The sequence below is a fragment of the Malaclemys terrapin genome, chromosome 8, assembly GCF_027887155.1.
Source record: "Malaclemys terrapin pileata isolate rMalTer1 chromosome 8, rMalTer1.hap1, whole genome shotgun sequence".
NCBI classification, from domain to species: Eukaryota; Metazoa; Chordata; order Testudines; family Emydidae; genus Malaclemys; species Malaclemys terrapin.
The window spans coordinates 107,008,585-107,021,539 of NC_071512.1; the positions used below are offsets into that span (position 1 = coordinate 107,008,585).

General features: G+C 43.1%; 1 protein-coding gene across 2 annotated transcripts in view; it reads left to right on the forward strand.

Moving 5' to 3' along the window:
- The window catches only part of TESK2 (testis associated actin remodelling kinase 2), a 113,081-nt gene that overhangs the window by 64,376 nt on the left and 35,750 nt on the right, over positions 1-12,955 (forward strand). For both annotated transcript variants that reach the window (XM_054036893.1, XM_054036894.1), the window contains exon 5: positions 8,796-8,942. In XM_054036893.1, the coding sequence (XP_053892868.1) occupies positions 8,796-8,942 (147 nt within the window). The remainder of the gene's footprint in view (positions 1-8,795; positions 8,943-12,955) is intronic.

Genomic DNA, 12,955 nt, shown 5'->3' on the forward strand with positions numbered 1-12,955 from the left:
ATTGAGGGTCCTGTGGCACCTTTAAGACTAACAGAAGTATTGGGAGCATAAGCTTTCGTGGGTAAGAACCTCACTTCTTCAGATGCAATACTTCTGTTAGTCTTAAAGGTGCCACAGGACCCTCTGTTGCTTTTTACAGATTCAGACTAACACGGCTACCCCTCTGATATTGCAATTTAATTAAACACATCAGCATATAAAATTAAACAAAGCACCCTTAAATGTTTTGGATACACAAACTTCTATCAAAACATGTTTCACCTTTACAACTAAATGATGCATTAAACAGCAGGATTAACTGAAGTCAATGAATTAAACTGATTATTTCAGGTCAGCCTTGGAAAATTGTCAAATATGCCTAAGAGAAGTGGATTTTAAGTTCCTACTTGCTTAAGTCTCTTGAAAATGAGAGTCTCCTAAATTACTTTTAAGTAACAAAAATTTTAAAAAGTCCAATTTTTAGCCACCCTGGTAGAACTTACCAATAAGATTCTGGGGCAGAAATTAAATCTTCCTCTATTTGTACAGTGCAGGGCACTATCACTGCTCATGAATTGATACTGCCTAGTGGGAGTTAGTACACTCTGGGTATAGAGGTCGGGGTCGGGTTCTGCTGAACTGATTGAAGTCTCAATGTAGAGTTGTTCCTGCTATTGCCTGTGACAGCAATAAGGTACTTTGTCTCCTCCAGGCATATGCAATCACTCCATTCCAGTATTAGTTTGCAGTAGCTAACATTCTGATTTTCATTGTGCCTAAATCTGGGTTGTTACTTGGTCCAGATGGGTGGTACATGCAGATTATAAAGTTTGCTTTTGTTGGGTAGACTGTTGTTCTTTCTGTTTTTCTATTACTATAATGACAGGAAAAATGGTATCAAGGTCAGTTGCATAAATATACTGGGAGTGTTTTCCGGCTCCAGCAAAATAAACTCATTTCCTGGAATATTTTAAGCATGGATATGAATATGTAGTGAGCTTCCTCAAGCCTTTCTTCTAAAATGTACATGGTTACTACCATACACCAGCAGCTGAAACCTAGTCTATAGTAAATTGTTTCTAGCTATCAGGCCAGTAAATGAACAAACAAATTTTAGTTAGCTGGAACATCATGGAAAAAGGGGAAAGGATGGAATTGGGCAAATCTTGACTAGAGAGGCTATTGGAGCTATTGAGCAAGGTGTAAGAAGACACTTTTTTCCTTTCCATTCCCCACCTTCCCACACATTTTTTATATCTGGGTGCTGACTACTGTTGCCATTATGTAGCACTTCACAGAGCAGTGCAAACTGATTTGTGTGACCCCCTTGTAAAGTATAAATACCCTCCATGCGTGTGCCCACACCACTACCTCTTTTAGAGATGGGCAAGAGACACCAAATTTGACCTGACCAAGGCCACGGGTGAACTGCTGGCAGAGCTACAGATACACCTCTGGATGTCCTGGATTTTGGTCCTGTGCTCAACCATTAGGTCACATTGCCTGGCCAACTACTATAAATAGCTGCAACTTCCTACAGCATACTAGGACTGTGGGCTCGATAATTAACTTTTTTTTTTAAAATCCCCTGATTGGGCCCCTCTGTGAAATACTGTTTGTACCATTGCTTGACTTGCTGCTCTGTTTCCACTGTAATCCTTGTCCAATACTTTTGTATTTAAGGTGTTATATAAATAAGGTTTGTTGGCAGTGTTGTGTTGCCATGCTGTTCCCAGGATCTGAGAGAGACAAAGGTAGGTGAGGTAATACCTCTTATTGGACCAACTTCTGTGCATCAAATGCCTCCGCAACAACTATATGGGTGAAACCAGACAATCACTATGCTCTTGAATGAACTTATACAGAAAAATAAGACACAAATACTTTTCACAAGGCAGTCACTCCATATCTGACCTCTCAATTCTCATCTTCAAATGAACTCTGCATAATACCTTCAAAAGATGAGCCTGAGAATTTAAATTCATAACTGTGCTGGAAACTAAAAATGTGGATTTCTCAGAGACACTGGTTTTATGGCTTATTACAACAATTTGTAACACACCCTGCTATCCCTTAACTGCTCAGTGAGTGTGAACCCCTTGCCTGAGGAGGTTGTGAAGGCAAGGACTATAACAGGGTTTAAAAGAGAACTGGATAAATTCATGGAGGTTAAGTCCATTACTGGCCATTAGCCAAGATGGGTAAGGAAGGGTGTCCCTAGCCTCTGTTTGTCAGAGGATGGAGATGGATGGCAGGAGAGAGATCACTTGATCATTGCCTGTTAGGTTCACGCCCTCTGGGGCACCTGGCATTGGCTACTGTCGGCAGACAGGATACTGGGCTGGATGGACCTTTGGTCTGACCCAGTATGGCCGTACTTATGTTCTTAACCCCTTATGTTTAATAATCAGTCCCACCATGTATTTAGCTCAGACACTTTGGTTAACTTCCCTATACCTAAGGAAGAGCTCTGTGTAGCTCGAATGCTTGTCCCTTCCACCAGTTGGTCCAGTAAAAGATATTACTTCACTTACCTTGTGTCTAATTTAACTGAGGCTATGTCTACACTATCACGGTAAGTTGACCTACGGTACGCAACTCTAGCTACATGAATAACGTAGCTGGAGTCAACGTACCTTAGGTAGAGTTACCCTGGGGTATACACTGCGGGGGGTCGATGGGAGAAAATCTCCCATCGACTTACCTTACTCTTCTCGAGGGTAGAGTATAAGGGTGGACTGGAGAGCGATCTGCAGTCGATTTGGTGGGTCTTTACTAGACCCGCTAAATCGACTGCCGGTGCATCGATCTCAAAGTGTCGATCCCTGCCATAGTGTAGACCTGCCCTGAGGCGTAACATAAGGTCATAGCATAAGTGAGTAGTGTAGCAGATAAGAGTGTCTGGGATGGCCTGGCTGAAGGTGACTCAACTGAATTGTTCTGTCGACAGAGATCCTGAATTCAGTCTTGGCCCACAGTTGTGTGACTACGGAGGGGATGAACAGTGCAGCAGAGGACAGTGTTGAAACTGACTGTGCTGCTGTCGTAGCTGCTAGACCTGCACTTTAAGTATATTTTAGTGGGATTATATGGTGTGTTCATTTTTGCTTTCCTGTGTGCACTCTGGCCGAGTCTGAATCAGACACTTGTGTTGTTCTGTAAAGTGTTGCCAACTCTTTGAGTTGGTGTCTTTATAAAGTCCCAGCAGGAGTCTTGTGGTTGCCAAGGCTCTCTGTTCTCAATTACATTTTTTTTTTAATTTGTTGTTCAAAGGGAAAAAACCTTGAAAACATGAATCCTAAAGGCTAACAACCAGAAAGGTTCTGTTTATTTGCCAGCAATTATTATTTTTCAAAATCTCATGGTATTTTAGGGCCTGACTCATGACTTTTGAATGCTTGGGGGTTGACAGTACAGCTATAGATAACCTGTAGGGAAGCTGTCATGGCCTCACAGGTCGTGCCCACAGAAGCAAAACTACTTAAATTGTGCTGCTGTTGTCCCTTCTTGCAGTGCAGTAAAGGATTATTTTGCTTGCTCTGTCCTGTAACGTGAAGCTATGCTATCGCAAGCCTGAGCAGGAATCTGTGTTTGAGCCACAGCGCACACAGCTTGATCGTGCTCCTGCACGACTGATCTTTCAAGGAGGCTACCCTCCTGGGACTGGGGTCAGGGAAGAACACTAAAAAGAGGTGTAATATAAACTTGGTTCTGTTGAACCAGCATGCTAAGCTGTCACTTTGGCAACAAGACCGTGGCTAGATTTCACTGTGGATAAATGTGTAGGAACAGGATATTTTTACCTTGACTGCAATACTAGGGTCTGTTTCATGCCAATGCTAATCTTGTTGCGTTGAGTCATAATGAAGGGAAAACATATGAAACTAAATAACTTCTTTGGATATCTAGCAAATGAATTTAACAGAACCCTGCTCTCTTGTTACTGCTAGTTTTGTAATCTAATCATGATCAGTATCTGTTGCGCTGCAGGTTAATGATACAGAATTTGTATATTTGTCATGAAAAGGTCTAGATGTTTCTCAGTTTTGCTGTGAGGTCTGTTTATGAAACTTTTCCCAGCAACATCCTTTCCTTTCCCACTCTCTTACAGCCTGACGTGATCTATCCCCCGCTTGCATGTACACACATAGGATATATCTACGCTGCAATTAGACTCCTGCGGCTGGCCCATGCCAGCTGACATGGGCTCAGGCTGCAAGGCTGTTTAATTGTAGTGTAGACATCTGGGCTCTGGCTGGAGCCCGGGCTCTAGAACCCTGTGAGGTGGGAGCGTCCCAGGGCTTGGACTGCATCCCGAGCTGGAAGCCTACGCCTTTAAACAACCCTGCAGCCCGAGTCAGCTGGCATGGGTGTCTAATTGCAGCGTAGACATACCCGTTCAGTACCCGCTGTTGTTGTTACCCTGCAGTATCGCTTTGAGACAACCGCTGTGCTGCAGCCACACTCATTTTGGGTCGGAAAGTACTGACACCAAAATGTTTCGGGAACATAATGAAGTCCAGTGTTCGTCAAGTAAGAAGGACTTTCCCGCCTTCAGCATATTCTTATCACAGAGAGCTTGATTGTGGTTGCAGCAGGGTAAACAGCAAGTCTCTGGGACAAAGCTTCCTTTTCTTTGGTTGCACTAGCAAATCGGATGTAATGTTTGTAATTCTTTGTATATACAAGAGACCAGCAGATAAACACTAAAGGCTAAACAGCATTGTTCAGAAATGACAGGTAACTCTTGATGGGGGGGGGGCATAATTTAAAGGTTTGGGCGGGCATGTGACCCCCATGCGTCGCCTCTGGGTTGAGGAGCAACAGCAGAGCCAAGAACGCCAGGGCAGTGGCGAACAAGCGCCTCAGGGAGCGTCTCATGGCAACCGTGCTCCACGTGCAGGGGGAGTCGCCAGCTGGTGAAGAAACAAGTGTGTGTCGGGGCGCAGCTCGGAGCACCAGCCATGCAGAGACAGCCCAGCTCAGGGGGCAGTGCAGGGAGCGCGGCTGGGCAGCCAGCCAGCGCTATGGCTCCCACTGCGCGGAGAGCCAAGGGCCCGAGTGGGCTACGTGCCTCCCACCAGCTTCTGATTGGCCTGCTCCTGGCAGAAGGCAATGGGTGCACCCCACCGTTGGAAAACCTTTGTGCTAAATGGAAGGCAGAAATATTGGGGGGGGGGCACAGTCATATGGCCCCCTCACGCTTCAAGTCACCTCTAGCATTTTTGGAGGGCTTTGGAAACTAGGCCATCAAGCTGGACCTGCTGCATTCCCAACCTGGTCAACCCTAACCAAGAGAACGGCAGCTGTGTCTTCCTCCCCCTAATTAATTTTGGCCCCTCCTAGTCCTCACCACTTTACCCAGATATGTTAGGGGCATGATCAAGATACTTTTGTCCAGTATCTTGATCATGCCCCTAACATATCTGGGTAAAGTCAGGAAGGTGAGATAGGCTGTGCTCTATTTGATCAGTGCCGATTTGCACATTAGACCAGTGGTACATATGCCCCTGGGGGTACCCAGAGGTCTTCCAGGGGTACATCAACTCATCTAGATATTTGCCTAGTTTTACAACAGGCGACATAAAAAGCACTAGTGAAGTCAGTACAAACTAAAATTTCATACAGACAGTGACTTGTTTATACTGCTCTATGTACTATACACTGAAATGTAAGTACAATATTTATATTCTAATTGATTTACTTTATAATTATATGGTAAAAATGAGGAAGGCAGCAATTTTTCAGTAACAGTGTGCTGTGACACTTCTGTATTTTTGTGTCTGATTTTGTAAACAAGTCGTTTTTAAGTGAGGTGAGACTTGTGTACTGATTTGTACATAAGACAAATCAGACACCTGAAAGGGGTACAGTAGTCCGGAAAGGTTGAGAGCCATTGAATTAGACAATCAGGATAATTAAACTTTGCCCTCCTTTAGCACCTTCCACCCCAGGATCTCAAAGTGCCTTAAAGACACTAGTGAACTCAGCCTCACAACCCCCTTGTGAGGTAGGTAAGGAGCATTACTTCAGTTAGCATGTAGGGAAACTGAGGCACAGAGGCTGAATGATTGTCTTGAAAACTGGCTAGGACACACAGCAGAGTAGGATTAAATGGTCAGTTTTCATCTTGGCAAAAGGTTAACTGCTAGGGCCACAAGGCACCATGAACTCTTAAGTCCAGTGTTTAATATATCTTAGTGATCTAAAAAAGGGGGTGATTAGTGAGGTTGCAAAATTTGCAGATGACAGTTATTTAGGTTTCTGAGAACTGTGAGGATCTTGAGAGAATGAGTAACAGGGCGGCAAACAATTCACTACCAATAAATGCGAAATAATGCACATTGAAAGGGAAAATTTAAACTACTCATACACCTTACTGGGTTGTAAATCAACTATATCAACTCCAGAAAGGGACCTGGGTGACACTGTAGACAACTCAATGGAGACCTCTGCTCAGTGTGCTGCTGTGGTTAAAAAAAAGAAAAAAAAGGCTAATAAGATATTAGGATGCATAAGGATTGGGATGGTGAATAATAAAGAGAATATTGACGGAGTCCTGTGGCACCTTTATAGACTAACAGAAGTATTGGAGCATAAGCTTTCGTGGGTGAATACCCACTTCGTCAGACACATGTGGTGGAAATTTCCAGAGGCAGGTATAAATATGCAGGCAAGAATCAGTCTAGAGATAAAGAGGTTAGTTCGATCAGGGAGGATGAGGCCCTTTTCTAGCAGTTGAGGTCCGAACACCAAGGGAATATTGTAACGTCTTCACATAAATCAGTGATTTGACCTTATCTGGAATATCCAAAATAAAATTGCAGAACTAGACGGGATTCAGAGAAGAGTGAGAATGATCAAGAGCCTGGAAAAACTGTCCTATGAAGAGTGAAAAATTGGATTCCTGACCTTAGAAAGGACATTAATAAGAAAGAACATGTTAAAACTATATAAAATGTGTGGTCTAGAGAAGGTAGATTGGGAACTTCTTTTCTCCCTGTCTCAGAGCAAGAGGACATTCAATGATGTTACCCGGGGGGGGGGGGGGGGGGGGGGGGGGGAGAAGGACTCAACATGGATAAAAGAAAATACTTTCTCACATATAATTGAAAATACTTTCTCACATATAATTGAATTGTGGAACTCCCTGCCACAGGAAAAAGTTGAAGCCAGGAACTTAACAAGATTCAAAAAGGGACTGGATATTTATATGGACATAAAGAATATCCAGAGTTGCTATATGATGATTTTGTGGAAAGGATATAAAATCTCATGCTTCAGGTCTTAAGTCAATCTTTAACTCAGAGATCAGGATGATGGGGAGCAAATTACCTCATGTCTGCTTCCTGAAGGGTTCTTAAACCTTCCTTTCAAGCATCTGGTAATTGCCAGTGTTGGAGATAGGATGCTGGGCTAGATGGATTGTGGGTTTGATCCAGTCTGGCAATTCCAATGTTCCAAGGTTACACAGAAAATTAACATCTGGGCTGTGAATAGAACCCAGCAGCCCTGACTCAGTTTGCTCCTCTCGCCACTGGACCAAGCATGTTTCCCTTCGGATATATTTTTTTATCAGCATGTTAAGATCTGTCTGACTTGAGCTTGAAATGGGACAGACATTTCGCTCTGCAAACTGGTGAACATGCCAGTAAACTACTTGGACAGGTTTTTAAGTCCTGATTAACACCAGGGCAAAGTTGCTGAGAATTTCAGTTGTTATACTTCCAGCAATATAGGATGCATTCTTCCACCAAATTGGTATATACAAATTAGCAGCCAGATGATGCATTTTTAAATACAATTTTAGTGACACTCAACACTTTCTTTCCTTTTTGATGATGTCCAGATATTAAAGCACAGGTACTCTTTGCCTGTTTGGTCTGGAAAAGATCAACGTTCCTGCAAAGCATTCTCCTTTGCCTATATATTTCTGTCTCTACCCACAACTTTTAAGTCCCTTTTTGTTCCTTTCCTGTGTACATTAGCACTCATTCTCTGTTGGCAGTATTGGACATTATAATATGAGGTAAATAATATTACCTTCCCCCGGTGATGAGATGACCTAAACTGGCAAATATCTGTGTGTTCTAGTACAGTCCCATAAATGGCGAACTGGTTCGCTTTCCTGAAACTGATCGTCCTGGCATAAGAAGATGGGAAATCAGTGTGGGCTCCCAAAATCTGGCCCAAATTGTTGGGCACGAAGCCAAAGAACTTTTCTTTTTTTTCTTTAATTCTTTTCAGATCTTTTAACTAGATTGGAAAGCTAGAAAATAACCTCTGTGCTCGCGCGTCATCCTGATTGTTGCATAATAGTAAAAACTAATTAATTGGTAAAAAGGTCAATACATGATAATGCATTGGCACTAAAATATGAACCTTTGGTCAGAGCATATTAAAAGAAGAAAGCAAATGCTAGGGAGAGAATATTGCGTGTGTGTACTCGTGCCAGGTGCCAGAGGACTTCCTGGCTCTCGGGGCTCAGCGAGTGCAGTGAAATTAATTGACATTGTTTCTGAATAGATCTCCAGATTCAGCTAATCTTGCAATGTACCCAATAATGCCATCTAGATTTTGGAGTCACCTATTTTGAAAGATACCACGCTGCAGAATAGTCTTTTTTTCCTAGCCACTGGGTAGCATGCACTGTTTCTGTGGGGGCTCGCATCCTAGCCTAGCAGTAGAATTTCAACTGCCGTGTGTTGTCTCTTAAACAAAAACAACAACAAACACCCTAAAACTCTAAACTGAACTGTTAACATCTAGGTCAGCTGTTAATTTTTGTTTTTAATGGCACATCTTGTTTTTTTCAGTACATCAACTGTGGTAATCTGGAACAGCTGTTAGACGGTAACCAGCATCTGCCCTGGATGGTGAGGGTGAAATTGGCATATGACATTGCTCTGGGACTCAGTTATCTTCACTATAAAGGCATTTTCCACCGGGATCTTACATCAAAGGTACCAAGTATATAACAAATGGAACTATTTAAGGGATATATTGTGCTCTAAAAGCACCACTTTGCTGGCTAATATACTCAGTTGCCTGGTTCTTCACCCCTTCCAACAATGAAGCTCTGTTACATAAAATGTCATTTAAGGGATTGTGAGAGAAAGTTGAAACAGTTTATAGGATTAAAACTATTTTACAGAAGAAATGATGTTGAGAACAGTTTGTCCAGAAACCTTAGAAGAGAGGTCACTTGTAAATGAGTTTGGATTAGGGTTTCTGAGAAGGTGGCTGCAGAGCTCAGTTTTTAATTCATAATTACTTTCAGTAATTTATTTAAAACTCTGGGCATTTAAGCATAAAAATCTAACAATTGGAATTGGATTAAAATCATATAGGGAGTGGAGGTAGGATGACCATATTTTCCAAAGAGAAAACAGCACACCCCCAGCTGCTTGCCCGAGGGCCCTCCTCTCCCCCCGAGACTGTTACCCTGTTGCTGGAACCCTGCGGGGGGTCCCACATGCTGGAACGCTGCTTTTCCCTTCCCCCCAGCCCTATCTCCCCCCTGCCGGGCCCGGGCTGGCATCTCCACTCACCCCTCTGTACCACACCCCACGTTTTGACAAAAATGGGCATTTGTCCTGTTTGCTCTTGCCAACTGATCAATTCAGCAAGAGCGAATGGGACAAATGCCTCCTTTTGGGGAAAAAAAGTTGGGTCAGCTGGGACAGGGGCTAAAAAAGGGACTGTCCCAGCGAAAACGGGACATATGGTCACCCTAAATTGAGGAGATTATTTGAAACCCATTTTAAAATCTCTCAGTTGCTTTTTATTTCTTCTTGTATTTCCCAGGTGGTGTCCCGTGTGAAGAGTAGAACAGTATTGGTCTCTCCATAGCTTTAACCTTGGCTATCTTCTTTGTCTCATTTTCAAATTTCCCCTTCTCTCCACCTAACTTCAGCAAGAGCTGACCAGTCTACCTAAAACATCACATGGTCTGGAATGAGCTAAAAGGGAGATTAGTCCTATGGAGAAGAAGGGCTTAACTTTGGGGAAATAAAGGGAGGAAGTCACATGTGGAGTCAGCAGGCCCTGGGAAGGAATAGTGTCTATGTCAGGGGTTCTCAGACTGGGGGTCGGTACCCCTCAGGGGGTTGCAAGGTTATTGCATGGGGGGTTGCGAGGGAATATTCTCCCTGGGAATATTTTGTTATAAATTGAGGGTTTTTTTACTTTAGAACATGTAATAAAATTACATACAATATTGATTAACCATAGGTACTCCATAAGAGTATTGTATTAATAATTTTCCATCTTCCCAGTTCGTAAAGAGTTTTAGCCCCCCTCCTATGAAAATTTTTTGGGAAGACAATGCGGCCTAAGAACTCCTTTTATTCCTTCTTCTTTCTATCAATCAAACAACCAATGTAAGTAAAGAGAACATGTTGTGCTGACGTTCAGAATCAAAACCGTGCAGGCGTAGTCAAATGAAAATCCATTTTTCAAGACCTCTGTGAATGCTCTTATTGTTTTAAAGCTTTGCATAACTGTTGTTCTTGGTATCTGTCCTATCAGCACCTCAATGCTGTCTATTGTTGAATGGTCTAAATCAGTGGTTCCCAGCCTATTTTCTGCCACGGCACATCTTGACACCTTTAATTATTTTGAGGCACACCACCACATTTTCTCCAAATAAACTCATGAATATTCATGTGCCAAAGTAGGGTTAAAATCAAAACAACCATGGTGGCTAACATTATATTGTGATCTGTCTTTTGTGCCAGAATTAACTTTTTCAACAGTGGAAACTAACATTAAAGCTAAATTTAAAAACTCTGGACAAAACCATGCTCAGCGGAGACAGTGACATGCGCTTGAGAATAATATTTTGTGATGACAAGCAGTTAATAATTAATTATTTCTTCTCATTGCTAAAATAGTCTTCCCAAGTGTGTCTAACTTTCTTCTCTGTTTTTAAATGCAATATAATTAAGTCCCACACAGGGTATTGCCAACCTCAAGAGATCAAAAAAGGAATGAGTCAGACCCCAACAAATCAGGAGATTGGCCCCCCAAAAGTGTGGTTGTTTACAAAGAGATTATATTGGTTTTTTTGTCTAACGATTGGTGAACTGCCCCTGTCCCTCCCCAGAGCTAGAGAGTATGTTAATGCTGCATGCTCCCAAATGTATTGGCTATGAGGATTTTGGCCCCTGCTGCAGGAGTTCTCACCCCCACATCTCCCTGTCCACTGTCCAGCAATAAATTGTGCCCCCCAACCTCCAAATCAGTCTTGTGCCCCAAGTTTCCAAATCAGTTCTGCTCCCCAGCCCCCATCGGTTCTGTCCTCACCCTCTACCAGTCCGGTCCCCATCAGTTCTGCCCCTGCCCTCAGTTCCGTCTCCCTTGCTTCTCCTGGGGTTCTTCCCTCCTCCCAACACTGGGGGGCTGCAGCAAGGTCCCTGCTACCCTTCCAGGCTGGGGAGGGGCAGCTCCAGGAGCTCTTTTCCCCACCCCAGCGGCCTATAAAAGTGGGGAGGGGCAGAGGAGCTAACCTGTTGCTCACAGGATGGGTGGGGGGAAGAGGGGGAGATTGAACTCTGATTGGTTTCTCTGCCTGGAGGAGGTGGGGCAGTGAGGCAGATGGCCAATCAAAATGTGGCTTCCCCCCTTCGTTTCCCCTCCCACTCCCCTGCTCCGCAGACTAAAATTTTCTATCTTAATGTCACTTTGGGGAATGGAATGTGATGCAGGCATAGTATTTGAAAGGGGCCTCATCCCGGAGAGCAAAAGGACAGAATGTGATCCGGCTCCAACACTAATTAAAATAAAGGGAAGGGGTTTTTTGTTCTCACATGTAGTTTTTTCAAAAAATCCCACAGCACACCTGGCACATCCTAAGCCTCATTTAGAAAATCCTCCACTCTAAGGAGGGCCTGCTGGTAGTGCAGCAGTAAAACAGTCTGTGATGATGGGGTATGGAAAGGGCTACGATAAAATATCAGAATTGATCCACAAAACCAGTAGGTTTGCTTTTTACAGCACAAAAGGTAGAGTTCATTAATAGGTCACAACGGAGGTTGGCAGGCTAAAAGTTTGAGCCCACAGCTGTGTTGTGAGCAGCCGAGCAGTACTGTCTGTTTCCTCCAATTATGTGGTGAAGGAGGTGGGGGGGCCGTCACACAAATACCTAGGTAGGGTCCTTATCTTCTCTGTTCTTTGGAGGAGAAATGCACACAACCCCTGCTCTCAAATGGACAGATGTTTGTGAATTTCAAGACAGTGACTTTTGTATTTCATGTTGTATTATTGTGTTAGTGAAACATACTTCAAACTGAAACTAAATGCTGTGAAAATTATTCTTTTTCAATGTACACCGTGCTGGAAGAGTGAATTTTGCTTTGGAAGAGGAAGCTGTTCCCCTTGTCAGGTTTTAAACAAAGTCAGAATAACTAACTGCAGCAGACACACATCAACTATGTAGGCCAAGTGCCTTTTGGCTACTGCTTTTGAAGACGTGGCTAACATCCTGTGGTATTCAAGTGGCTTTGGATCGATGCCAGGACACTTACTGCAAATTCAGGAAAGATTTGACATGTTTTTAGCCTTAGAATGGAAACGCTGTGGCATGGCTTGAATTGTGTAGGTATGGGATGAGCGGAACCACCATTTTAATGCTGTTTTTTTTTTTTTAACTGCTCCTCTTTCTTCAGTGCATGATGATCCATATAAATCAAATGAGGACAAAAACAAGGGATTCAGAATATTTGCAAACACCCAAGCAAGCAGTGAGGATAAGGGAATGCGGTTTCCAGAAAACTGCTGGAGTCTGCTATTCATGAGATTAAGTCAGTTACTGTACAATGAAGCAGTTTCTTCTTTCTTTACCTATTACGCTCAACTGGGGCTAGAACTCACTGCAAACTATCCCACTATAAGAATTACTTTTAATAAGGGGGTTGTCTTATAGTAATACTATAGGAATTTGGCATGAATGGATTCCCCCTACAGATTTTTTACT